Source organism: Pogoniulus pusillus, chromosome 4, assembly GCF_015220805.1.
Source record: "Pogoniulus pusillus isolate bPogPus1 chromosome 4, bPogPus1.pri, whole genome shotgun sequence".
Classification (NCBI taxonomy): Eukaryota; Metazoa; Chordata; class Aves; order Piciformes; family Lybiidae; genus Pogoniulus; species Pogoniulus pusillus.
In genome coordinates, this window is record NC_087267.1 from 30736376 (window position 1) to 30763902 (window position 27527).

Below are 27527 nucleotides of genomic sequence, written 5' to 3' on the forward strand. Positions count from 1 at the left end.
GTTCTGAAAGAGAAGCTAGAGATGCACCCAGAGAACTAAGCCCCCTGTTTTTCCATGGTCTCCAAAGCATTCTATGCTTCCCAGATGAGTAAAATACAGCAAATACTAGATTATGTTGTGTGTTAACAAATTGCAGTGTCCTATCTGCTGGCCTTGAGTAGCATCTCAGTATATATCTCAGTATATATTATGAACTTGTGAAAAAAAACTAACCCAGTTCTTGTCATGAGTATGGATGTAAAGGAAAAGGTAGGTAACATTAAAATGTTTCCTCTTTTTGGGTGCTGGCTTAACTTCAACCACCTGTTACAGCATTTTCTGAAGCCTCAGGTTACTGCTGTCGAAGCAGCGCACAGGAGATGTCTTGAGCCAGCTGAGAAAGCAAGCTGAGAGAGGTCATTTTACAGAGCTTGAGCTGTTTTAAAGAGTATGGGACCCTGGTGTCACAGCAGTTTCCTGTTCAGAAGAGCCCATTTCAAAGATGAATCTGAAAGGATTTAGCCAGTAAACATGGAATCATAGAATCATAGAATCAACCATGTTGGAAGAGACTGCCAAGGTCATCCAGTCCAACCTAGCACCCAGCCCTATCCAGTCAACTAGACCATGGCACTAAGTGCCTCATCCAGTCTTTTCTTGAAGACGCCCAGGGACGGTGCCTCCACCACCTCCCTGGGCAGCCCATTCCAATGGGAAATCACTCTCTCTGTGAAATCAGCAGCAGCCCTGGTGGGAGAGCATGGAACTGGATTTCCATATGAGGAAACTCAAATGTCTTCTTTGCCAAACAGGTCTCTGAGAAAGAGGCAAAATCAAATTAATATGTTTTTCAAGGTTAGAATATTTTCTTTTGAGCTTGAACATTCTTCTAGATTTTACTGCTCCTCTTTTACCATCAGTTATACATCCATACTTAATTAGATGAGGGAGGTTTATTAATGAAACTGAAGTAGAAGATGTGTAGAGCAACTAGGAAAGAATGTTTAGATTTTACTGTAATGAAATTGGAGTAAGTTAGAGGTTCTGATGGCTCAGGTTTGGCTAAATGCATGCCACCCCACAGCCGACTGCCCCACCAAAATAGGCTGTCAGGGTTTCATTCTGCTTTGCTGCCTAGCATAGCTCACCCATTGTCCTGCTCCATCTCCGTCTCCTGGTAGCTACAAATGTAGCAGTTTGTTTTGGCTGAGAAAGTGGAGAGGGGGGGAAAAAAGAGGAGTGAAAACCAGCTTCACTGGGGCGGTTCTCTGCTGGGGCAGCTCTCGAAGAGTTCATCCACCTGTCATTAGCAGCCACAGGAATCACCTGAAATTGTAACAGTCTGAGCACGAGGTCAAGAGCAGGGACTATATGTGTATATGCTCATCCTTACCAATACGGGATTTTGAATTCTATATAGACATTAAAAAATAATTGGATTGATTGATAGAAATTACCCAAGTCAGTCCCAGTTAAAGGGCTCACTGGAGTGGGTATGTTTATGTTAATTCATGTTGTTTCAAGTGGTGCTGGAAGATTTCTCCATTAGGTGCTTTCTGCAGACATTGCAGACAGCTCTCACCATAGTCTTCTGTGTGTCTTTCTTCCTCTGTGTTTCTTTGACATGAGGAATGGCATTTGTATGACAGGTTGTGGCGCTTGGACGGTGACAACTGTGTACTGCCGCTGGCTACCACACTTGCCTCCAGCTTCACTGACCGGGCTGCCTCTGACCCAGAGGGTGCCAAAGTCCTCTCCTTTCCTGACACACAGTTACTGGAATTTTTGTATCCTTTCGTGCTGAGCTGCTTCTGCCTACATTGCTCAGGCACCCCAGAAGCCCTATAAACCTCTCCTGATCCAGGTTGCAGCTGTTTTGCCTTTCTCCCCATCACCAGCTGTCATGTCCAGAGACAAACAACTTCTTTCCATGCAAATACCGAACCTCTGCTTCCCATTCCTAACAGTCCATCTGTGAGACATTCACATTTGCACTGGTTAGACCACACCTTGAGTACTGTGTTCAGTTCTGGGCCCCCCAGTTTAAAAGGGACGTTGAGATGCTTGAGCGTGTCCAGAGAAGGGCGACGAGGCTGGTGAGAGGCCTTGAGCACAGCCCTACGAGGAGAGGCTGAGGGAGCTGGGATTGGTTAGCCTGGAGAAGAGGAGGCTCAGGGGTGACCTTATTGCTGTCTACAACTACCTGTGGGGTGGTTGTGGCCAGCAGGAGGTTGCTCTCTTCTCTCAGGTGGCCAGCACCAGAATGAGAGGACACAGCCTCAGGCTGCACCAGGGGAAATTTAGGCTTGAGGTGAGGAGAAAGTTCTTCACTGAGAGAGTCATTGGACACTGGAATGGGCTGCCCGGGGAGGTGGTGGAGTCACCATCCCTGGGGCTGTTCAAGGCAAGATTGGATGTGGCACTTGGTGCCATGGTGTAGCCTTGAGCTCTGTGGTAAAGGGTTGGACTTGATGATCTGTGAGGTCTCTTCCAACCCTGATGATACTGTGATACTGTGAAAAAGGGTAGCAATACTCTGAGCAGCCAACACTGTAAGGTACTGCAGCTGTGGACCACCATGGATAGAACTTTTCTATCTTAAGAACCTACCTCCTGTATCAGCAGGTTTCTTGAAAGAAGGGAGGCAAGGAGGAATTTCAGGTATGCCCTGTGGAGGGGAGTGGATCTCGTTGTGTGGGACGTTTCCAGGGGTTATTAACACAGTGCAGTGACTGCGGGTATTGTTACTGGATGCCTGTCAACATTTAGGAAGCTCCTTCATGAAGATGTTTAGCACTGGCCAAGTACAGAAATGTAAGCCTAAATCTAAAAAAGGCTAAAGAGGCTTTTGAAAAGTGAGGAGATTTTAGAAAATACCTAAAATACACTTTTCTTCTGAGAACTGTGTCACTGGATTGAGACCGTGGTGTAAGCCTAAGTTTTGTTGGTGGAGAGGGAGAACAAGTGGCTACACTCAAGGGCACGGTCCAGAGAGACAGTGTTGTCTCCATACAGATGGCCTCAGGGCTAAGGTGGTAAAAAAGTGTGCCCTGGACACTGAAACAGCAAATCCTTTCTACTAATTAAACCTCAGTAATTATCTGAGCTCTTGGGAGATGACTCCACAGTGTTGAAGCATCCTGCAGGAATTCAGATAAGCTCTTTGTTGAGAAAATCCTGATTTAGAGACAGCTGCTTTCCACTGTGTGTAGTACAAGGTGATTAAAGGTTTTCTTTAAAAAATAATATCAGCATTTCTACTGTCTCAGGGATAATATTTATCCTATGTTGCATGCATACAAATGGCTGACATGGAGGGTTGTTAAGTTTTATGAAAAGGTAACAAGACCTTTACTAGTGCTTGGTGAATTCTCACCATTCTGCTCAGTGGTTTCTCAGGAAGCCACACTTGTTTGGAGCTGTACTTAAGTACAGTCTGGGAGCCAGGGCTGAAGGCTTCACCTCCAGTAATCCCATAATGCTCAGGCTCTGCTGATGTCAGTGGAACTGTATGGGTGAGGATTCCTAAAGTAAAGATTTTTGCTGCTTCCCTGTATTATTTACATTTTAGAGTTCAACATTAGTGGTAACAGTTTCTGAGGGTATTTTGCTAAGCTTGTTATTGTCTGTTTTGTTTTTTTTTTTAATAAAATACAACAAAAACAATGAAAAATAAATGCTTTTAAATATGTTAATAGCAATTTGCTCTTGCTGGAATGAAGGAGATATATATACATTAGGCTTTGTAGAAAATACAAACAGCCTTGATAAAACGTAGTGCACAAAGAAACTTTTTTTTCATGTTTAGTTTATTCCGTGGGAGTCAAAAATTGCTTCTTCCATGGTACCATTAAGGTCATTGTACATGTCCAGCATTCACTGATTGTGTCCTCTTTTCCATCAGCAATTTTGCTTGGGTTGAAGGAGAAGGTTTTGCTACTGGATGTTAGGATGTACAGCGTACTGGCTAAGAGCAAATAGTTTTGATGAGATGTGTGGAAATGGTGTAAAAATTATCACTGGTCTGGTAAAAGTTTGTATTGCACCTGATCCGTGTAGCACAGGGAATTTTCCTGCCCTGCCCAGAGATGAGAACATGCCTGCTGGGTGTTGGCACTCTCCTTTAATGATCCTCTGCTTGCTGTTGGATATGCTGGGCTTATCAAATACCACTTTCCTGAACTGTTTGCAGGCCTGGAAGGGGAAAAAAAAAGAGATCCAGGAGAAAAACATGCAGTCAGTTTGCCCTTGGACCGAAGTATGTGACTGCTGGGTGGAGTCTAGCCTGGCATACTCCTGGTGATGTCCTGCTAATGATGTGTTAAGATCAAGGATGTACTGAGAGCAGAGTTTCTCTGTTATCCAGTATTGTAATTTTGTTTAAACAGAATGTTTTTTTCTTATGGAAATTGCTGGGTAGCCCTCTATTGGTCCTAGAATGTGAAATACCTGGTTCCATCAACATCTGTGTCTTACAGAGTATCTAGGAGAAAACTACATGATTCACTTTTTAAGAGTCAGATAAGATTATGACTCCATGTCTACAGCACAGCTGAAGAGAAATAGGCACTTGAGATTACAGTATCATTTCTGAAGATCAGTGTAGTTTCTGGGTCACCAGTGGCTCTGAGTCACTGGTGTTGCCCACTTTAATCCGTTATAACTTGGCCTGCCCTTTCTCTGCATTGATTTCCCAAAATGATGTACAGCAATACAAGTCAAGCTCTTGCATTCTCCTGTTTTTGTCTGTGGTAGGCCTGCTTTTCTTTTTGGGGAAGTTTTGGAGAGAAAAATACCTACTGCAGATTCAGGACTGTAGAAACAGGAAACAAAAGCTTTGTCCTTTTTTGATTTGTCTCCAGCCAGCTAGTTTTAATGGCAGGAATCCAAGAATAATCTTCCCACTTGACCATGTGGCCAAACCAGCAATGAGCTCATTGCCAGTAGCCAGTGACATGCTGATGGTTAGCTAATCAAAGAGGGGGTTTGTTTTTACGTTGTGTTTTTAAAAGATTGTATCAACAGGGAGTCTGGACAAAGTAGACACCTTTTTTTTTTTGTATAAATATTGCCAGTGCCCGGTGACTCTTGCCCAAAACTGCAGTTTGGTAAGGCTGGTTTTGCCTGTTTAGTTTATCCTTCTGTTCTTCTTTATTTTAACCACACGATGCAAGCAAATTTTTTTTTCAGTTTCTTATTTGCATATTTCCTCAAGTTCCTTATTTGCTTATTTGCTTCTTATTCTGCTTAACTCAGTACACCTCAATCAACAGGAAAGATCAGCAAAACTGGTTGGTTGAAAATCTAATAAGAAAAAAAGAAAATCTCTTCCCTCTGAAACAAAAAATGGGAGAAAATATGTATTTTATTGTTGGAAATATTTTTGTTCTGGGGATTTCTAATGGAAATAGGTGTATATTGTATCACACCTGAGTAGATGGACCTTGATGTACCCCGTTGCTTCTCTTGATTTTTCAACTACTTATTAAAATGTCCTAACCAGTAATTAAGCTTGAAATACAAAAGAGAGGAAAGCAAGAGTCTTAAAGGCAATGAAGGCTTGAGGTAAGGAGAAAGTTCTTCACTGAGAGAGTCATTGGACACTGGAATGGGCTGCCTGGGTGTGGAAGAATTTCTCGCCAGTCGAGGACATAAAGTCATAAACATGGGTAACTGGCGCTGAGAACGTCCTTGGTTCCCAGCGAGGCTAGGAAATCGAGATGTAAACAACTGAGCACCCCACACACAGCTGCAGTGGGCAGAGACTAGATAACCAAGGGGGCTGGAGTGGGTGGTCTGGGAGGTTGACCCTTGGAATGTTGTGATAAGTTAACCTATGTGCACATTACATGTAACCTTTCAATTATCACCTGTAACCAATCTTAAGCTGAGCACGCCTCTTGTTAGAATGCATATAAGTCACTGTATCACGGAAATAAAGTGGATTTGACCATCTAACCATATTGGTGAACAAAGAGTCATCTTCCCATAGCGCTCCACCGAACGTGATTCCCAACATCTGGCGCTCGAACAGAGGAGTCAGGACACAAGCCGGCCGCAGGTGAGACTGCGTTGGAGGCCGGAGGGTTGGCCCGAAGACAGAGGGGTCCGATCAACTTGTGGGACGTTCTCCGTATCGGAGAGAGTAAGCGTCATTCGGTGCCGCTGGGCCGGGTAGCGCTGCCCCGAGGTGGCAGTAGTCTGGACGTTCATTTCCGGAGTGAACAGCCCGTGTGTAAGGCAGGTAAGGCCCACGGTGGATTTGCTGGGGCACTGCGTTTGCTGGCGTATTTATCTCGTGAGAGAAGTTCGACGGACATTGAGCTCTGAGAGCTGCTGGCCCGGGCGTATGCGCAGGGTCATGCGAGTAAAGAGCCTCCCGTGATTTTAAGATCGAAGTGCAGCGGGAGGTCGGAGACGCACTGTGGGACGCGGTTCTTAGCAACGGAACAGACTTTGAGTCGCCCCGCCAGCTAAGTCCCGCCCGGCGGGAGGTGCTCCGCGCGTTACTAAAGATGGAAGCCGAAAGAAACACGGCGGCGGTGGCTTTCCTGTTACTTCTCCTAGCTCTGCCAGCCGTTCCGAACAGCTCTGACGCGTGCGCGGCGCCAGGTTTCTCCTCCACCCCCGCCCCGAAGAACGAAGGCTCCGTGGTTCGGTTTTTCGGTCTCGGCAGAGCTGCTTCCGTTAAAGGCGTGGCTGGGAAGGTTGCCAGCTCTGTGGCGGAGTTGAAAATGAGCGTGCCGTACGATCCCGGCGGGCACCCGTGTCGCCCGCCGCGCGCCCGCCTCCGCCCTCCTTCCCTACTGGAGCCGCGCCCGGTAGCCCGATTGTAGCCACGTTGACCGCAGGAGCAATACGCGGTTCGCAACAAGGTTGCCGGCGATTTGCCTTTATAGTACCATCTGTGACTGAAGCAGAGCCTGCGAGCCGCTCTGAGCACACAACTTTGCCGCGAGGTATGCAGACCACACCCATGATGGCGACTGCCCGTAGCGACTCACTGACACATCCATGATGGCGGCTGCCCGTAGCGACCCGCCGGCAGCCAGTTACAATCGCTTCTCAGCTTGGAAAAGTTTTCGGCCCTGCCGCGCGGAGGGCGGCTGCCTGCCGCTGTGTGTACTGTGTCGAATCTGCCGCTGTGGCCCGCGCGTCCCCGCGGATGACTGCATGCGATACGGGACACGGACTTTTAGTTTTCAGTCGGTAAAGGACGCTACTGAAGGTACAGAGGAACGGACGGTAAAGAGAGAATGGACCGACGGCAGACGCGACCGCACCGGACGGCTCGGGACCCTCCCTTTCCCGCGGCTCGGTGGAACAGTCTTCAGATCCGCCCCCTTCACCGCCGCCCCCCCGCCCGCCCATCTCCAACGGGCCACATCCCAAAGCCGAGGGGTCTCCCGCGAGTCTTCAACAGCTGGGGGACTGAGGGAGATGCTGAGGGGTCGGTGGGGTGGGAAGAGTTTGTGGGTTTCCTTGAGTCGTTTCAGAGTTTGGTCAATTTGCGTTTGTATAGCTACAGGGAGATTAGCAGTTCGATAGCTCACAGCTTCACCTCTGCCTTTTTTTTTCTGGAAGAGCCTGAGAGGGAGGACGGCAGTTTGGGAGTTTTCAGAGTAGATTTCATGTTGTGTACCAGGGATCGATAGTGGGATGGGAGACGGACGGAAACAACAAGTGGTGGCTGACCTGAAACAGCTGGGGGTTGGGCGAGCTGGAGGGCCAAGGACAAAAGCGGCGCTGCGGCTGCTGGCCTCCTCCCCCTCCTCCTCCCCCCCCCTCTAGCCACCTGTGGAGGGCCCGCGGGGCCCCATTCCCCCCCCGCCCGTTGTTTCTTTTACGGATTTTTTTTCTGCCGGAGTTCTCTCCTCTTACGGATTTTTTTTTTCCCTGCTAGGAGGCAGCGAAGCCTCGAAGCTGTTTAGACACTGCCAGATGTGAGGAGAGAGCTCTTCACTGAGGGACTGATTGGATACTGGAATGGGCTCCCCGGGGAGGTGGTAAAGTCGCCGTCCCTGGTGCCCTGGCGCTGTTCAAGGCAAGGTTGGACGTGGCGCTTGGTGCCATGGTCTGACCTTGAGCCCCGTGGTGAAGGGCTGGACTTGATGACCTATGAGGTCTCTTCTAACCCTGATGGTACTGTGATACTGTGCTACTGAAAACAGATGTCAGACAGTTTATGGAAATGATAGCAAGAATGACGAGGATGACTTAGGACCATTTTTGCCCCTGTTACAGGCATGGACACGCACAGGTGTATTTTTTAGTCACCTGATGATAACAGTTTGCATTCGAAATGATAGCTGATAGTTCCTGGCTGGGGTATTTACCGTCACCTTACTGGTTAATTCCTTCTACAGATTAGGCAGCAATGACTTTTGCACCCCCTGCTCAGTGGCAAAAAGAAAAAGAGGGAGATTGCTAGGACATAGCAGAGATGCCAGTGCCACTGACCATGGGTGGAAACTTATACAGACACGGAAAGCACCAAGCAGGACAGACTAGAACTCAGATGCATTGCCTCTCACAGCGAGGGTGTAGGCACTGAGATCCACATTGCAAGTCACTAACCAGATTCTGGACTAGAAGCAGGGAATGATAGAGCTTGTAGGCTAATGCCAGTCAGCTCCTTCCCCCAATAACAGATAAAGACAGGACTAGTATAGAAGCTTACTGGAACAGCTGCTAATTGCAATGAAATGAGCCTTGTGACAATTCTGACTTTTCCTTTTTCTGAGAATACCATGGTATTGTTATCTTCTTGAATTTTCTTTGCTTTTCTTGAAGTTCCTATAGCTGATAGATTCTTAGAGTAAGATAAGTTAAGACTAAGGGTTTGTAGTTTTGGGAACTTAGGACATAAGGATGTTATGGGATGTTTTTCTTGGGTATATTTAGGCATTATTGAAAAGGGGAATATGGGTTAGAGGACAGTAGGATAGCAGAAGAAATCTTTTCCTTTTCGGGATTTTTCTAATCACAGCATACAGACTAGGCCAGTGGATCTGCTAGCCTAGGCAATGGATGTGTCTGCATTTGTTCTTGCATCTGCTTGTGTTTGACCATTTATCTTCACAGGCCTTGATGAAGACCAACCTGATTATGACCAACCTGTTTTTTCCCTAAAGTGAGCAGAAGTCTTGTTCAGATGGCAGAACTGTGAAAGGACTTGAAAGAAGCACTGACATGATGATTGTATTTGTATGGATCTTTAAGGTCTGGACCATGGCTAATGAATTTGGGTATTTTTATGAGTTTTCAGTGATTGTGGTTTAATGGAATAGGTTCAGTTTAACAGCTTTGTAAAGGCCAAAGCCCACTCAAATTGGCATAAGATGGCAATGTGACCTTTTTCTCTCTTGCAAGGGCCCTGCAAGAGATAAAAAAAACACTGCCCTAAATTCTAAAAGCAGATGAAGAACTGTGGGAAAAGGCCTAAGTAGAATAGCCTGATAGTAACATCTAGGGCATATCTTTGTATTGTATTTAGAGGTTTGTAGTTCTTAAGCACAATAGTCAGACACAGCTCATAGCTAAGGAGTGTAATGAGAACATCAAGTGAACCAGAACTATGGGAGTCTGAGAAGAATACTCGACAGCTGAGTGATCTGCGAGTCTGCAGCATCGACTGCCACACAGAGCCAGCGCAGACGTGGCACACCTGCACTCTCCTGTGACTGTGATGTTCGTCTGCACTTTTGGGTTTCTGAACAAATGACTTACTGTCGCTTGCAGAAATAGCTTTTGGGATTGTTAGCTAAGCTTGGGTTGTTAGCTTGCCAGACTAATGCTACTGATGAAAGCTCTAACAGGTTTATTCCTTTTGATTGTAGCACTGTTGATTTGTAGCTGCACCATTCACCCCTGTGTTAAACAGCCTATGATAACTTCCTTAGCAATGAGGATGGACACTGCGGTTCAAACGACACTGACAAGGCCCATGTTAGACCCTTAGGTGCTTTTGGAGCAAACAATTGGTGTTATGGTGTTAAAGCATCAAGAAGGGGCCGAGGTCATCTGTTGTGGAACAACAGAACCGCTAAGGCACTTCCCACTGGTGTGTTCCTTATTTGTGGTGATAGAGCCTGGCAAGGCATACCAAAGAACGTTTATGGAGGTCCATGTTATCTGGGTAAATTGACAATGTTTGCCCCTCATCTTAGTCAGCTCAGGAACCTAGCCCGACACCGGTCTAAGCGATCTTTAAAATTGAGTCCTAGTTGCAATGACAACGTTCAATTGTTATCCACAGCTGCTCGTGTTGCCTTAGCTGTATTTCTACCAGGAGGAGCAGCTGGAAAAGCATTAGTACAGCTAGAGAGACTCGCGTGTTGGTCAGCAAAACAAGCCAATGTCACCACAAAGGTTTTAGGACAACTATTGGTTGATCAAAATTCCCTTTGTCGTGCCCTATTGCAAAATTGAGCAACCGTTGATTTTCTTTTGCTAGCCCAAGGACACGGCTGCCAGGACTTCGAAGGGATGTGTTGTTTGAATTTATCAGATCATGGTGAGTCCATTCACAAGAGTATAACCTGCTTGAAAGGCCATATTGATAAGATCAAGAAGGAAACATCAACCTTTGATGACTGGTTGCAGAACCTGTTTGGGACAATCCCGGGGTGGTTAAGCAGCTTATTAGGAGAAGGCTTACAGCTATTTGTTATTTTCATAATAATTCTGCTATGCGCTTGTATTGTCTTTGCTTGCATTAAGAAGAGCTTAACTAAGGTAGTTAGCCAGGTGTGGGTTGCTCAAAAAGAAAAAGAGGGAATTGTGGAAGAATTTCTCGCCAGTCGAGGACATAAAGTCATAAACATGGGTAACTGGCGCTGAGAACGTCCTTGGTTCCCAGCGAGGCTAGGAAATCGAGATGTAAACAACTGAGCACCCCACACACAGCTGCAGTGGGCAGAGACTAGATAACCAAGGGGGCTGGAGTGGGTGGTCTGGGAGGTTGACCCTTGGAATGTTGTGATAAGTTAACCTATGTGCACATTACATGTAACCTTTCAATTATCACCTGTAACCAATCTTAAGCTGAGCACGCCTCTTGTTAGAATGCATATAAGTCACTGTATCACGGAAATAAAGTGGATTTGACCATCTAACCATATTGGTGAACAAAGAGTCATCTTCCCATAGCGCTCCACCGAACGTGATTCCCAACACCTGGGGAGGTGGTGGAGTCGCCGTCCCTGGAGCTGTTCAAAGCAGGATTGGACGTGGCACTTGGTGCCATGGTCTAGCCTTGAGCTCTGTGGTAAAGGGTTGGACTTGATGATCTGTGAGGTCTCTTCCAACCTTGGTGATACTGTGTGTGAAACTTTTCTTTTAGGACATGCATGTTGCAGGTGGGGTGTCCATGTCTCAGTCATTGTTCCCATAAACAATTGAAGCAGACTGAGAGTATTACCGTGCTTTTGTGCATCCCTCATGTTCAAGCATAATTGAAACTCTTGGGGCAGAAGGAGTAGCTGAACCAACTTTCTCTGTGCCTGGTGCATGTGGAAGCTGACACTTAAGCCATTACTGCTTGACCATCCTTGAATGAATGGCCTTCTGGTTTTGACTTGTATTAGTTTGCAGGTGGTCTCATGATGACTGAACCCACAGGAAAACCTCTACATGTATGCCTAAGAGTTCTCTTTATTTTCCAGGCTGTGCTTCAATGGAACATGAGCACAATCAGGAATCCATTGAGCTGTCACAGCTGAATTTTTCTGGTGTTTTTTTTTTCTGTTTCAGGGAGCTGGGTGAGTTTCTGCACTGCCCAGTATATCGGTATATAACTGTTCTTAAAGCTTGTCTGCAAACATAAATAACAGCAGAAAAAGGTGACCATCGTCTTTTCTCATTGTTCACTCCTTTGTTTTCCAGTCAAGATAGTAAATCTGAACTCTGTTCAGCAGGAAGCATCACTGTGATTTCACTGTGGGTCGCAGCAAAGAGCAGAGTGTACCTCCAAGCAAAACGAATATGGGAATATGGAGACATTTAGAAAAGTAAACCTTACAGATTTTGTCTTGCTGGTACTATTTGAAAGGATCTCTTTGAGGTTACTAATATGCAATATGAGTGCGAACACCCAGGCAGAGAAGCTATTTCCTTATTGCCACACCCAGTGTTGAAAGTCTGAGGCACTCACCCCAACTCTTCCCATCCCTCTTGCCACCCCCAAATTAGTTTTCATCCACTCTTGCTTTGAAATTGCAAAGAGAGAGATTTGAGTGGAGTCCTGGCTCAGCAGGGAAAGTTCTTGGTTTAACCAGACTGAATCAGTAAAAATATTTGCAGGTGATGCATAGCTACAAGGGGAATGAAGGCTTTTGTGGCAATCCATCAACTGCTCCTCAGCAGTGTGACTGGGCACCCCGGCCTGGGGCTCTCTCTTCTGAAGTGATTTTAGTGATGTAAAAGCATATCTGAGGGTAAATACAGTGCTGTTTTCTTACTCTGCACAGAATTCATCATTTGCTTGAAGCTATCTCCTCCATAGAGATTCACACTGGAGCATCCCATGACTGTTCATCCAGTGCTTTCATGGATCTTTCAAAAACCTGTTTGTGTACATGTGATTACAGCTGGGAATGTACAGATGCACATGAATGGCCCTTTGGCTGTGGGCTAAATGGTGACTGGGCTTTTTATGCCTGGGCATCACCCTCCTTAGTTCTTGTTGGCATCTTTCTCTGCCTGGTAGTGCTCTGTCTGAACCACTGTGGTCACCACTGTGGTGCACTGCAAGATGTGGCTGCAGGTAATGCAAGCCTACTGGGAAACCATCTTTTAACTGCAGACATTAACTATGCACTTAGTTAGAATTAGTAAAATATATTAAATTCTCTCCCTTTAAAGTTCAGAGAGGCTTGAAAATTATTGCAGTAATTATACAATAGTTTTGATTATGTATGAAATGAAATCAAGCTTTATGGGAAGTGACAGAGCTCCCAGCAAGTCAGTCTGTAAATCTTATCTGGTATAGTGATCTGGATTAGGGTTTTTCATCTGAGCAGGTCCACTGAGTGCTATAAGACACACAGTTTCTGTGAACATTAGCGTGAAATGGAAACCTGCATGTTCAGTAGGAGTTTAAAAGCTGTGTCATAGCTGCTGTGCCAGCCATGGAGCAGTGGACTCTTGCGCTGTGCACTCTTGGCAAGGGCCTGCACGGGAGTGCTGCTGGTGACAGGAGGTAAGGGCTGGCCAGAGCTGTGGTGCTGGGGCAAGGCTGAGGCCCACCACCAAGCATTGCTGGGCAGAAGAGCCTTGCCAGTCCTGGCTAACAAGGAAAACCAGCTGAGGTACAGGAAGATGTACATTGCCCGGGGAGAAAAACTGCTTAGCATTTTAGCTAGCAGGAAAATCTCATCAGTAAAATGGTATAGGAAGAACTGGTTATCAGCGTGCTCATGCTATCTTCCTGCATATCCTTTCTCTCAAGCATCCCTCATCCTTTCTCCTTGTGCTTTCTGCTCAAAACAGAAACTTGTTTCCTTGCCCACTTTGTCACTACTGCATCCTTGAAACCTTCTTCCATCTGCATCACATGCCCCACAGCAGCTGAAACCCATGTGCACTAGATACCTGGAGAGCAAGAAGTGATGCTGCAGGAGGGTGTTCAGGGAAGCGTATTTTCAGCCTCACTGCAGTCAGTCAGAATTCAAGACTGCTTATTCCTGCCAGCAGATCCAAATTACTGTAATTCCCACCCTCCAGACTAATGTTATCAACCCATTTAACATTTCAGAATTCTCAGCTTGCAGCTGTTGGTTTTAGAGAAGCTACTGGCAACCTTCTACAATGTTGAGCAATCCAGTTGGCATCAATTTATTCTTAATCCCCATTTCAAACTGCAAACCTAAAGATGTGTTTTTTTCTTTTCAGTAGTGTGCACAAAGTAAATAATCCTGATCAGCATAGGCAGCATTAAAGATAATGATGCCAATATTTTGTTTTGTTTTGTTTTTCTCTTATACATGTCTGGAATTTCCAGTTGCTTTATGCACTGTTTCTTCTCTCACAGCTTAGGGGTTTTTAGCCTTCTGATTTAGCTGATACTGCTATGGCTGCTGACAAGGGGATTACAGAGCAAGAGCTGCCATGCGCTGCAAGAGCTGTCTTGAGTTGCAAGTCCCAAGTCCCTCGGCCCAACTATCTCCAGATATCTGTGTCTGTCAGGATGAGCAAATGACTCATCTTGCAAAGACATACATGGAAGTTTGACTTGAAGTGTGTCTGCCTGTGAGTGTGAGAGGTGACTTTGCCTGGAATTGTCTGGACAGAGTTGCTGGGATCCTTTGCTTGTACCAACCCTGACATCATTTCACAAGTGCAGATGTGTCTGATGTTGCCATGGGACAGCGCAGTGGCAGAGCACAAGCTAGCATGGCCACAGCCTAGGTACATACCCCACGGGCCAGGACAAGCCCTTTGGGTGCTCTAAGCTGCTGCAGTGGCAACAGAGTGGTGCTGGAGATAGGGCAGTTAATGTTGATTTAATGACAACTGGTCACTGGTGCAGACATACATAGTCTCTCTGGATGCATGGACCATTGTCTGCCCTCCAGTAATCTTGAACTAGTTAATCCCCAATACCTTCTTATTCCCCCAAAGGTATGTTTTACCCAGGGCGCTCCCCTCCCTGGTAGCTCAGTAAGGACTGAGTACCAATTGCCAGTGTGCTCACATACACCAGGCATCAACTGCCTTCTTTTTTACTTTGCACTGCAACCTAAAATCCTCCACTATCACCAGGTAACACATCTTTCTTTTCTCCTCTCCTGTGACCTTCCTGAACCCTCCTTTTATTCAAAGGATACTATGTTTTCAAAACAGCCTCTGCTGCAGTTGCGCATCCATCCTGGAAATCAAGAGATGTTGAGGTACAGACTGAGATACCCGTTTTAGGAAAACCCTTATGACCTTTACAACTTGTGCTGTGCAGTCCATGTTGTATGTTTCTACTGTCCATCTGCTCATCCCTCACCTTCTGCTTTCTACTCTTGCCATCTTGATTTTCAACCCTCGGCCTTTTCCTGGGCAGGCTGTTGCTCTTGTTCTGGGATGTCGGGTCAGGAGTGAAGGTCTGTGCAAGCGCTTTGCCAAGGACTCAGGGAATTAGGCTCTAGGCCCAATTTGGTCAGGAGCAAAGCCTCATGAAGTCAGTGGGAATCTTCTTGTTGTTGTAATAAGCTTTGGAGCAAATCTGGTCTTTGCCATTCTTCAGATCAGTGGTTCAAATGTGAGCTTTTGGCACTGTGTGAATAATAGATAATTATTGTTATATTTCTTTTCTAAATCCCACAACTCGTGTTGGCAGTCAGTGCTCCTAAATGCAGAGCATTTGCCTGAAGCAAATGGACAAAACTTGTAACATAGGCTTCACACAGCCAAGGGGATTAATTTCTATGCCATTTCATCCAACTTGATACAAAGGAGGAAGTGCTCATCAATGACATTTCTGATCTCAAGGAAAAGGATGCTTTGACAGAACCCATTAGTGTCTGTCTTAAGATATGATAGGATATTATACACAACAGGTGTTTTGCCAAAGGTAAATGCTGGAGTTTATTTCTCATGGATTTTGCTTTTCTGTTGTGCACCATTTAATACCATTTTTCTTTACCAAAAGAGACAACTGCAGTTTCATTTGTTCCTACTACAAAACAGGGATTGCTTGTGGATGCCACTACCTGTCACTCTGGATTTTCAGAGAGCTAAGGCCAACAGAAATCCTCACACCCTTCAACAAGGTGCCTTGAAGGCACACGTGAACTAGGGACACTTGCGCAATTTATGTCCTGAAGTACTTCTCTGTGAGGGTTGCTTACTAACTAACTCAAGGGAGACTTTCTGTAAATTCACAGTTATGCCCATTTTCATTACCCTCTCTGCTAATATTTTCTGCTGTTTCGGCAAACACATGTGATGGTTTGGGTGTTCCCCACCCCCCCACACTTTAGAAGTTACCCAGACTAGTCTCTGCCGGCTCTGGGAATATAAATGAAGCTATTTATTTACAGCTAGCACAATATACAAGCAGATATTTACAATATATACAGTTATAGACAGAAATATACAAGGTAAAAGGTAATACAGAAACACAACTCCCCTCCCAGAAACCTGAGTCCCCAGGAGGGGCTCTCAACCACCCCTGCACCTTCCCCCCTGCCCCTCTCAACCTTACTCCAGTCCCAAGGAAGAACAGAGGTTCAGCCAAGAGGTTAAGAAGCAAAGGTGAGTGGAGGGTGTGTTAGGGAGATGCAGCTCAGTCAGCAGCCCAAGGCAGAGTGAGACAAAATGGCAAGAGTGTTATCTAATGTTTTCCTTTCTTCTTCAGCAAGACTCTGAGGGGAGCAGACATCACCATTGTTTTCCTTTCACAGACTATGATCTAGTTCTTCTCACCAAAGCATTCTACCCTGCTTCAAACTAGCACATCATCTTACTTAGGTTCCCAACTTCAAATTTTTATGCAGTTTACTTTATTTCAAGATACTTTCTCTGTGCTGTAAGTCCCTGTACTTTTCTATATTATAGAAATTCTACATTAGAGAAATTCTGTATTATAGAAAAGTAGTTTGTCTTACAGATGCTCACAGATTTCTTATTTCTGCTCATAAAAGTGAAGCTTTGTAGTGCCTGCAACAGTGTTTTTGAAGGGACTATACACTGATATTTTATGTGTTTTAAGTCTGATTCTGTGATAATGGAAGCACAATGCAAGGAAAGGACTCAGCCCTGCAAAACGTGCAGACTTTGCGAGGCAAACGAAAGCTTAGTACAGGACTATGCATCTTACCTTTGTGGCCATCTGTTAATTTTTTATTGCTTTTTGCTTAGAAGGAAGCATGGTTTGGGTTCCAGCTTCCTTCAGGCAGCCCAGTATTGCCTGCAGCCTCCATTTCTGTGAGCTGGTGTTACTCCTGTGCTGCTGCTGCCCAAGCAGTGCAGAAGATGCTAGAAGTATGGCATCTTCATTGGTGATTTAAGGCTAAGTACTGGACTAGCTATGCATTAACTCTCATATCTAAAGAAATGGCTGGAAGTAATAGGGGAGGCTTGGTCATTCCAAGGTTTGTTACCATGGCTGGTACTCATAGGCACACCTGCTTCTTATGACCCAGGAAGAGCAAGAGATAATCTGAACCTGTGGAGTGTCCTTATTCTACTTTTTGCTAGCCAGGGAGTTTTTATGACTGGTATAAGCTCTGCTATCTGTTATTTCCAGGTTAAAAACCAGAACTGACAAGGATTTGGGTTGGGATATCTATAAAGAAAACTGTCAGGCTGAAGTGTTAATGTAAAGTATGCAACTTTCATAATTAGCCTAAAATTTTTGTATATAATAAGATTTTTCTTTTCTGCCAACTTGAAAAACAGACAAAACCTGGCCAGGTGCTGCCATTGCCAAATGCATGTTTAATTTAAAGTTTACTTTGTTTACATTTCAAGATTCTTTGGTTTACAGACTGCCAGAAGATGGCAAACTGAGATTAAAATCTCAGATTTAATTAGGTTTGTTGTAAAGTAAAAGCAATAATGAAACAATGACTGTTCCATCCATTCTTAGTTATTCGTGCATTTTAAAGAGGTTCCAGCTTTTGTCAGCCTTACTGTCTTCCCTTTGTAATGCATCAAGGTATCTGATGGCTGGGAAATCTTTTCATTAGTTTCATGGAGGATGAAGATGTGCAGTTGAGTTTTTAAGGAGCCTGTTCACCATTGACAATGACATAAATGACAACAGTCTGCTTAAAATTCCACCTCTGGATATCTATTTTATAGAAAGTATGCATAAAATAATGCAACTAGCATATAAATTCTGTGTGCTGGATCAAGAACTGGCTGGATGGCAGAGCCCAGAGAGTGGTGGTGAATGGTGCCACATCCAGTTGGCAGCCAGTCACTAGTGGTGTTCCCCAAGGATCAGTACTGGGCCCAGTCCTGTTCAATATCTTTATTGATGATCTGGACGAGGGGATTGAGTCCAGCATCAGTAAGTTTGCAGATGACACCAAGCTAGGAGCAGCTCTGGAGCTCTTGGAGGGTAGGAGAGCCCTGCAGAGGGACCTGGACAGGCTGGATGGGTGGGCAGAGGCCAATGGGATGAGATTTAACAAGGCCAAGTGCAGGGTTCTGCACTTCAGCCACCACAACCCCAAGCAGCACTACAGGCTGGGGACAGAGTGACTGGAAAGCAGCCAGGAAGAAAGGGACCTGGGGGTACGGGTAGATAGTAGGCTGAAGATGAGCCAGCAGTGTGCCCAGGTGGCCAAGAGAGCCAATGGCATCCTGGCCTGCATGAGGAACAGTGTGGCCAGTAGGACAAGGGAGGTTATTCTTCCCCTGTACTCAGCACTGGTCAGGCCACACCTTGAGTGCTGTGTCCAGTTCTGGGCCCTTCAATTCAAGAGAGATGTTGAGGTGCTGGAACATGTCCAGAGAAGGGCAACAAAGCTGTTGAAGGGCCTGGAGCACAAATCCTATGAGGAGATGCTGAGGGAGCTGGGGTTGTTTAGCCTGGAAAAGAGGAGGCTCAGGGGGGACCTCATTGCTGTCTACAACTACCTGAAGGGACATTGTAGCCAGGTGGGGGTTGGCCTCTTCTCCCAGGCAGTCACCAATAGAACAAGGGGACACAGTCTCAAGTTGTGTCGGGGAAAGTATAGGCTGGATATTAGGAAGAAGTTCTTCCCAGAGAGAGTGATTTGCCATTGGAATGGGCTGCCCAGGGAGGTGGTGGAGGCACCGTCCCTGGAGGTGTTCAAGAAAAGACTGGATGAGGCACTTAGTGCCGTGGTCTAGTTGACTGGCTAGGGCTGGGTGCTAGGTTGGACTGGATGATCTTGGAGGTCTCTTCCAACCTGGTTGATTCTATGATTCTATGATTTATTATGACCAACTGTCTTCTGTGGCCACTCAGCCATCCAGAGTCCAGATTGTCTGTTCACTAGTGTGTGAGATCCTAAGAATCTTTCCTTTTTAATCTTTCCACATTGTTTTTGATAAATTTGGCTGCAATAGCTTTTGGAAGACCCATTTATGATTAGTTTAGTATACTTCTATTGCCTTCTTTACCCCAATATCTTGATGTTTTATCATCTGCACCCATTACTTCACAATGTACGTGTGCCATTTTGCCCTCTTTATGAAAGAGAAACTTGAGGACAAAATAATAAAAGCCATGGGTACAAAGTTTTTAGGAGCCAAGCCCACAGAAGTACGGGTCAAATCCTGTGTCCCTCATTGGTCTGTCCTCTTTCTCTTTTCTCAAGCTATCTGACTGACAGTTCCTTGGGTTGCTGAGACTGAGGCTGTTTCCCGAAGGCACTCTTAGCAGGATGCCTGTGTGTCCCATCTGCCATCACAGCTCGTGTTTTTAGCACTCCTTCAGGAAGACTCCTGCATCCAGACTATTTGCTGAAGCCAAGCAGATGATGGCTGTGAGAACTTGTGACAGCTAAGCCTTGCATGCGTGTATGCATTCAGCTGTGCAAAGGTCTGCTCCTAAGAGTAAATTGTAGCCAGAGTTTCTCCTGTGTAGTATCATCCAAAGGGTGTTTCACACCCCTGACTGAAGCCATCTTGCATCTGCCAAAACACGATAGGGACTTTTTATAGCTGTACTGTAAGACCTTTAAAAAAGCAGACTTAGAGCCAAAGTAACAGATTGACTGTGCGTGTATATTGGATAGCTACATATGGTAGGCCTGTCAGACAGCTAATGGCCATAAAGTATTACTACTCCATAAACCAGTAATTCCTAATATTATTTTTCTGGCATCCGTGGCAGTAAAAATCTGAAGCTTTCTTGGAGTATCTCACTTGTGAATCTCAAACCACATATGTTATTGTGTATTTAGTGCTCAATTCAATTCCCAGTAAAGATGAGGACAAAATTTCCACTTCTTTTATTGCACTTGTTCCAGTCTTCAAAGCCAATGTTGTCTGTTGAAAGTAGAATAGATACTAATTTGGTCCCATAAAACCACAGATTGTTTCAACTTTCCACGAATTTCTGAATGAATAGATGATTGGATCCCGTGATGCTGCTCACAGACTCACTGGTGATATGAAAGAGGCGCTTGTGCAGCCAGCTGTATAGCTGTGCCACTCTTTTGTTGCCTATAGTACACCAGCTCAGCTTCTTTTTGCTCTTTTTGTGTTTTAATGCTCTGCAGCAGGGCTGCACAAAGCCAAACTCGCTTTTAAAACACAACTTCATTTTGCAGCTATACGTCTGTGCCCAGTTTTCTTTTGTGCTGCCTGCGGAACAAGGCGGCTGTGTGGTATCTGACACCAGGCTTTTTCCAGTGATTTATTAACTGTGTCAGAATAGCTGTTGTGAATGCTGGGAAGCTCTTGCATATTGTGACAGTCGATATTGATTATGACAGTTTGTAGACTCTAATGCGTTGTTAGACAGTGGATCGTATTTTGTCTTCTTACTATACATACCATGGGCTATAGATCATAGTGTTTCCTTAAGAAAAGGACCCATTGTCAGCAAGCTCACTGGTATGAGAGAACTTCTGTAGTGTATTGTGCAACAAATAAACCAGCAAAATAGTCCAGGCACCCTAAGGGACAGGCAGCAAATGTCAATTGCTTTAGGAAAGAAAAAAATCATGTGAATAGTTTGTTCTGCTTCTGGTCTTTCAGAAAAGTGAGCTGAGTAGCTGACAGAAGTGGGTAAAGTAGTCTGAGGATGTAATTTATGAAAACATGATGCATCCTGTGATGTCTGTTGGCCACTAATCCAGACACCACAGGAGGAGGTTGCAATGAGGATTTTGGCTGCCAGTCATTCTGGTTGCTTTAGGTCTCAATGAAGGCTGAAACTACACGTTTCTAGAATGAGTCTGAGGAGGGGGAGGTAATGATTTCTGCAAACTTGGGAGAAAATGAAAGTTGGTGCATCAGCTTCTGTGAAGGGTACATCAAATACATCATCCTGAATAATTACCTCTTTTGACTGGCTTTAACAGAGCAGTAGTGAAGTAGCACACAGGAGAAAAGATTTTTTTCTGTTTGCTAAAAGCTTCTTCAGTGTGGAAAAAAATCAACAGCTGAGCTGTAACAGGCAACTTGATCAGAAGGAGGGAGTCAAAAGCCATTTGGTTAATTATGCTGCTGTAATTTACTATATTGCTGCCATTTATTGGAAGGAAAATCTTCCAACAGTGCATTTGTTTTTAAAACAAAACCGTACTTGAGGTGTAGCAGTGACAGTGAATAGAAAGGGAAACATTCTAAACTTTCTGTTATTGAAAGGTCTTTTGTAAGAGACTGTAACAGATCATAAACTTTGCAATAATAAATCTTAGGAAACTTACCTTTAGCAATCCATTCTATTAGAATTCTGATCTCATGTTGGGTTAGATTGATTCAAATGCAGTTTCCACTGCAACTTTACATTTATGTGATTCAACATCCATTCCTGCATGTACCTTATGGTTTAATTGAAATAAATGTAATCACAGGTTACTTGTGAAATTATTACTTCTGGGATACTTTGGGCCAACAATATGACATGGAACTGTGACCTAGGTTAACTGGATTCACTTCTTAGCCCTACTGTGGGCCTGTTATAATGCCACTCAAACCAGTTTATATCACTAAAGAGATGAACTCTCTCATTTCTGGTGAGACCTTTTAGAAGGAACATTTCCTATCAGAAGACATTCTTGATCTCTTCTGGGATTTCTAGATGCTTCTGTAGTACTAACTATGTAGTACAGTCTGTATTTTAATTATTCCTTTATGTTGGCAAGGACACAATTAAACTAAATGATACAGTTTCAGAGATGACTCAACTTCTTATTCCATGTTCACAGTGAATTTGTATTAATTACTGTACTCACCATGTCGCAGTTGTGTTTTATATGACAGAATGCTCTAGACTGTGAACACTTTAGAGTATGAACATTCATAGCACTACTGTAACCCTCAGGGCGTACTGATATTTTACAGAGGCATCTCTCAGTTGTGTGTCAAATATTAGTGCTGTATTTATGAGTTTAATGCAGAACATCTGCAGCAATATCAGAAGTGCTTTAAAGGAAGGATAAAATGGAAGAGTTTTTAAATACTGGGTTTTTAACTACAGCCATGTTTTATTCAGTAATTATTTTCTGATTTTTGTAAAGTGTTTTGAAGAAACTAGGTGTGAGAAATTAAGACATTTGTTTCCTTAGGTGACGTTTGTCTAAAGTTCTGGTTACAATCCTCTGTCAGTGTATAGTTCTGGCTCCTTGAGCCTGATACCAAGCCTGGAGAAGACAGTATTAGTGCTGTACTGTGTAGATCAACAGCTTCCCAGCACTGGTTGTGAACTAACAGTTACTTTTGTCAATATCCATTCAGTCTCAGTCATGAGAGACTCCTTCTCCTTGGTTGTCCTGGGGCTCTCAGGTTGTCTGTTTGTTCACTAAGCTGTACCAGTTTTTTGCCCAAGATGTTCTCCAGGTGTTTTGGACTCTAAGATATCTCATGTCCTTTAACTAGCAATCTCCAAGAAATTTTGTTTTGTTTTCCTGAGCAAAGGCATTGGTAATCACTGCAGATGGTGGACATGTTTCCCTCTTCCATCCTGGTGCTCTGAAATGGCCTTGCAGGTCTCTTTTATTTCTAGGAGACTTCTGGAGCCTGCAGGAGCCTCTTTGTCTGTAGGTTGAAGCCTGCTCTCTGACATCACTGTTGCCTTTCTTCCATTCAGATGGTGTCCACAGTGTGACGGCAGTCTGCACCCTGCGTGTCACCATCATCACAGATGACATGCTTACCAACAGCATCACAGTGCGGCTGGAGAACATGTCCCAGGAGAGGTTCCTGTCTCCCCTCCTGTCCCTGTTTGTGGAGGGAGTGGCAACAGTGCTCTCCACTGCCAAGGACGGCATCTTCGTTTTCAATATTCAAAATGATACAGATGTCAGCTCCAATATCCTGAATGTGACCTTCTCAGCTTTGCTCCCTGGCGGCATTCGAAACAAGTTTTTTCCCTCTGAGGACCTGCAGGAGCAGATCTACCTCAACAGGACCCTGCTGACCTTGATTTCCACACAGAGGGTGCTGCCCTTTGATGACAACATCTGCTTGCGTGAGCCCTGTGAGAACTACATGAAGTGTGTGTCTGTTCTGAAGTTTGACAGCTCAGCCCCATTCATCAGTTCCAACACTGTCCTGTTCCGCCCCATCCACCCCATCAATGGGCTGCGGTGCCGCTGCCCCCCAGGTTTCACAGGCGACTACTGCGAGACAGAGATTGACCTCTGCTACTCCAACCCTTGTGGGAGCAACGGGCTATGTCGGAGCCGAGAAGGGGGCTACACTTGTGAATGCTACGAGGACTACACTGGTATGTGTTTATCTTATCTTTGACCCATGACTTGTATGTTAGACCATCAGCCAGGCAAGCTCTGTGTCAAGCTGAAATTGCTGACATTCTTAGTAGTCAAAGGGAGAAAAACTGGCACTGCCTTCTGGTCAAGAGAAGGCTTGTGAAGTGTCAAACGCCACTTAGGTTGTGTCTCGTATCTCTGCATGCGTGGTGGTAGGAATGATGCCTTACTCCAAATCATTGAGAGCCCAAAAACTGCTGAAGTGAACTTCATTTGTGTGAGTTTATGCTCAGAGTGCTTTACGAAAACATATTTCCTCTGTCTGGAAGGAAAAAGGTGGGACACATCCCCTGGTTCATGGGTTTGTATTTTAACACCTTCCTGGCCCCTTAGCAGTCCTCTTATACCAGGGTATAGTGAGCATGTGCAGCCTCGGTACAAGGTCACCAACCCTTGCTCTCAAGCAACTGCACTAATACACATTTATGGGAAATACTGCAAGTCAGCTCCAGTTTGCAAATGTCCTGATAAACTCCAGAATGATGTAGCTGCTTCCAGGCCTGTCTCCAGCAGCCTGCTGAGGAATGCACTTTGCCTCATCATGGACTTGGCAGCTAATAAAGATCAAAGTGTTGCTTCTCAAATACTCCTGAAAAGATATGAAAAAATAGTATCTGAATGGGTTTTGGAGCATCAGTTAGGTGTGTGGGATTATTTATGTGTTTGAAATGGCACACACACATTTAGGCATTCTGCACTGACATGCTGCTAGATGTGACACTGGTGGCACACCAGTGTCTATTGTGATCTACCAACAAGAAGTGAAGCAGATGGGGCTGTTCCAAACATTTCCTCCTTTGAAAACAAAAATTATGTACAAAAAAATATAGATTATGTGCATGTCCAGTTGGCTGCATCCAGCACTCTAGGGGGAAATGTTTTTCATCACTTTTTGTGGCTTTTGGCTCGGGGCTGTAGTTAAAAATGCAATGATGAAAGGAGACAGAAAATCAGTGAGCAGGGACCTGGCAGCGGTAGGTGAACTGGGCTTTCCCCAGCAAGGGGGTCAGGCAGTGCTGCCTGATGTCAGAGTGGGGCTTAGGGCAGCAGGGCTTTCCTAAGGAGATGCAGGCAAACTTTTTGCCTGATCGGAAACCCCAAACAGAGCTGTGAAATGGTCAGGATATTTGGTCTTTGCTGAGGGGTGATTTCCTTGCCAAAGCTCTCATGACTGACTTCCACAGTAAAGCGCATTATAAAGTCCATTATCCATTACATACAGCATTGAACACAACAGAACAGATTTTATGAGAGGCTGATTTAATTTAATATATTTATGTACTAATGACACTGTAGACAGCAATGATTTGAAGTAGCAAGTTTCATTAAACATAGATGTGCATATAGAGGTAATAAATTCATGTCTTAGGTTTTGAACTAGCATGCATTCCTATGTCACAAATCTTCAGGAGAAGAGGCTAAATACACTTTTAAAATGAAAGAGAATAACTTTATATTAATAACTGATGAAAGCATTTAATAATTAACGCTGTAGTTAGAACAGACATGGCACGTATTTAGAAGAGAAGGACCAAATTATTCACCCACAAAGAAAATATTTCACCTGTAACTGTATTTTCAGTGCATAGTTTTTGAGTTAAAAATTAACTGTCATGCTGCCACAGTCAGAAGGCTTATAGCCTTGCCTTGCCATCTTTAGGTATCAGAGTTAACTACACTTCAATGAGAAACACTGTGTTCATTGGGAGGACAGTTCAGGTGGTGATTGTAGTCAGGCTGGCCAGAGGAGAACACACTTAACCATGATCAAGAGAGCTTAGAAATTATTCTTCCCCTGTACTCAGCACTGGTCAGGCCACACCTTGAGTACTGTGTCCAGTTCTGGGCTCCTCAATTCAAGAAAGATGTTGAGGTGCTGGAACATGTCCAGAGAAGGGAGACAAAGCTGGTGAGAGGCCTGGAACACAAACCCTATGAGGAGAGGCTGAGGGAGCTGGGGTTGTTCAGCCTGGAGAAGAGGAGGCTCAGGGGTGACCTCATTGCTGTCTACAACTACCTGAAGGGAGGCTGTAGCCAGGTGGGGGTTGGCCTCTTCTCCCAGGCAACCAGCAATAGAACAAGGGGACACAGTCTCAAGTTGTGCTGGGGGAAGTATAGGCTGGATGTTAGGAGGAAGTTCTTCCCAGAGAGAGTGATTGGCATTGGAATGGGCTGCCCAGGGAGGTGGTGGAGGCACCGTCCCTGGAGGTGTTCAAGAAAAGCCTGGATGAGGCACTTAGTGCCATGGTCTAGTTGACTGGCTAGGGCTGGGTGCTACGTTGGACTGGATGATCTTGGAGTTCTCTTCCAACCTGGTTGATTCAAGGATTCTATGATTCTATTAGTGAATATTTCTGGTTTAGTGCTAAATGAATTGCCTGAAATAGAAATTTAAGATTTGCTCTGTGTTTGGTTTACATTACCATTAGTGTCTCTAGGCTCTGTGTTGTATGACGATATTTTTTGCCTTAGAACTAACATGCCCACATATGGTAGCTGTTAGTTGGTTGATTTTCATCCCTTTTACAGAACAGAGTGCAAAATGTTATCAACAAGTAATTCGTTGCCAGAAGTATTTTATGAAGATGCACTATTGAACCTCCTCCCAATCTCCTTTAAGAACTGTTACTTTACCTTCAATTTTTGTCCTTTCTTCAAATACGTTCATATCCCTTTGCAAGTTGCATATAGCTATTAATCATAATACTGTGTTTTCAGTTTTGTTTACTGTTATTACTGTTTGCATATCAGTATTCTTAGATTTTACATCTATGTCATATTTGAATAGCATAGATTGGTTTCAGTAGTTTGCAGAATGCAGTGATGGGGAATCAGAATGAGCAGAGCAAAGACTTGAAGTTGGGAGTTTCTGTCATTACTGCAATGTTAGCACAGTACTAAATCAGCATAGTAGCATACCAGTATGAAGTACTTCAGAATCTTTGAATTAATAGTAAAAAATGAAACGTGAGTGGTAATAGTCAACAAAGGGCAGCCTACTCTGATAGCTCTCATGTTTCCATTTCCCAATTAAGAGCCTACATAGAAAAGTAACTGCAAGAAAATACTAAGATCTGTCATCTCTCTGAGGAGATACACTGCAGCACAAAGAAATCACTACACTATCATAACCTTCTACTGAATCTATCCCACTAGTCGCCTGTTAAAAATACACCATTTATTTCCTGTAGAAGATAATTATGTCCTATCTTAATCAGATGGAATTTCCCCCTGTTTTTCCATCCTGCTTTGAAGCTCTCCATTTGTTGTGATGTTAATTGTTAGTCATTTATACATGCTGAAAGTTTCTCTGTCTTCAGGAGTCTTCTGTTACAGACACAAAGGTAAACTGAGCTTCTACAAGATATTTCTGAAACCTGATTACTAGCTAGTTTGAGGTGATTTGGAATTCACTTCCTATGATATAAGGAGGTGAGTGAAGAAGGACATATATTTCATGTTTTTTGTCAGAACAGCAACTCCTCCAGCTTCTTTTTTTTATATACAAATCAGTGTTGAGAAGTGAACAATGTACATATGAATAAGTGTGCCATTGATGGCAGAAAGCTATGTCCATGTCTCAAGGGTTAAAGGATGTAATTTAAGTTAAGAAAACAAATTTAATGAACTTGAACACTGGAAAGCCTGGGTAATTGTCCAGCTATACTTCATGTATATTTGAGTGCTGCAGAAGCAGCTGAGATGAGTGGCAGATGAAGGCTTGGAGAGAGGAGAAATTTCCTTCACTCCCCAGGGGCAAAGCCCTGAAGAGCAAACACGTCATGGCATTTGCACCAGTTTTGGAAGCATGGTTGCCACAGTGATTTGCAAGTGAGCTGTACTTCCATCATCATCCTGGTGCCTCCTGTGGAGCATACCACTGCAAACAGAAGTCACCACATTTTTGGTTGTGAATTGCCACTATTCCTGTTACATGTTGGTGCATTTTTCCTTTACTGCCACAGCTCTCACCTCAGTTCAGTGCCCAAAGTCCTTCTGCTTAGCAGCCACCGTGGCTGTTCACCTCTACAGTCATACATCAAAAAAGTAACATTTACTTTGCACAGAACAAAAACACTCCAATGAGAAGAGGAAAAAAAAAAAACAAAAAGAAAATCGACCAAACAAGCAAACAAA

The 27527-nt window shown here is 44.4% G+C and overlaps 1 protein-coding gene across 1 annotated transcript in view; it reads left to right on the forward strand.

Annotated features, from left to right (window-relative positions):
* CELSR1 (cadherin EGF LAG seven-pass G-type receptor 1) overlaps nucleotides 1-27527 on the forward strand; it is a 194689-nt gene that overhangs the window by 57464 nt on the left and 109698 nt on the right. The window contains exon 2 of the mRNA XM_064142457.1: nucleotides 22709-23347. Within this exon, the coding sequence (XP_063998527.1) occupies nucleotides 22709-23347 (639 nt within the window). The remainder of the gene's footprint in view (nucleotides 1-22708; nucleotides 23348-27527) is intronic.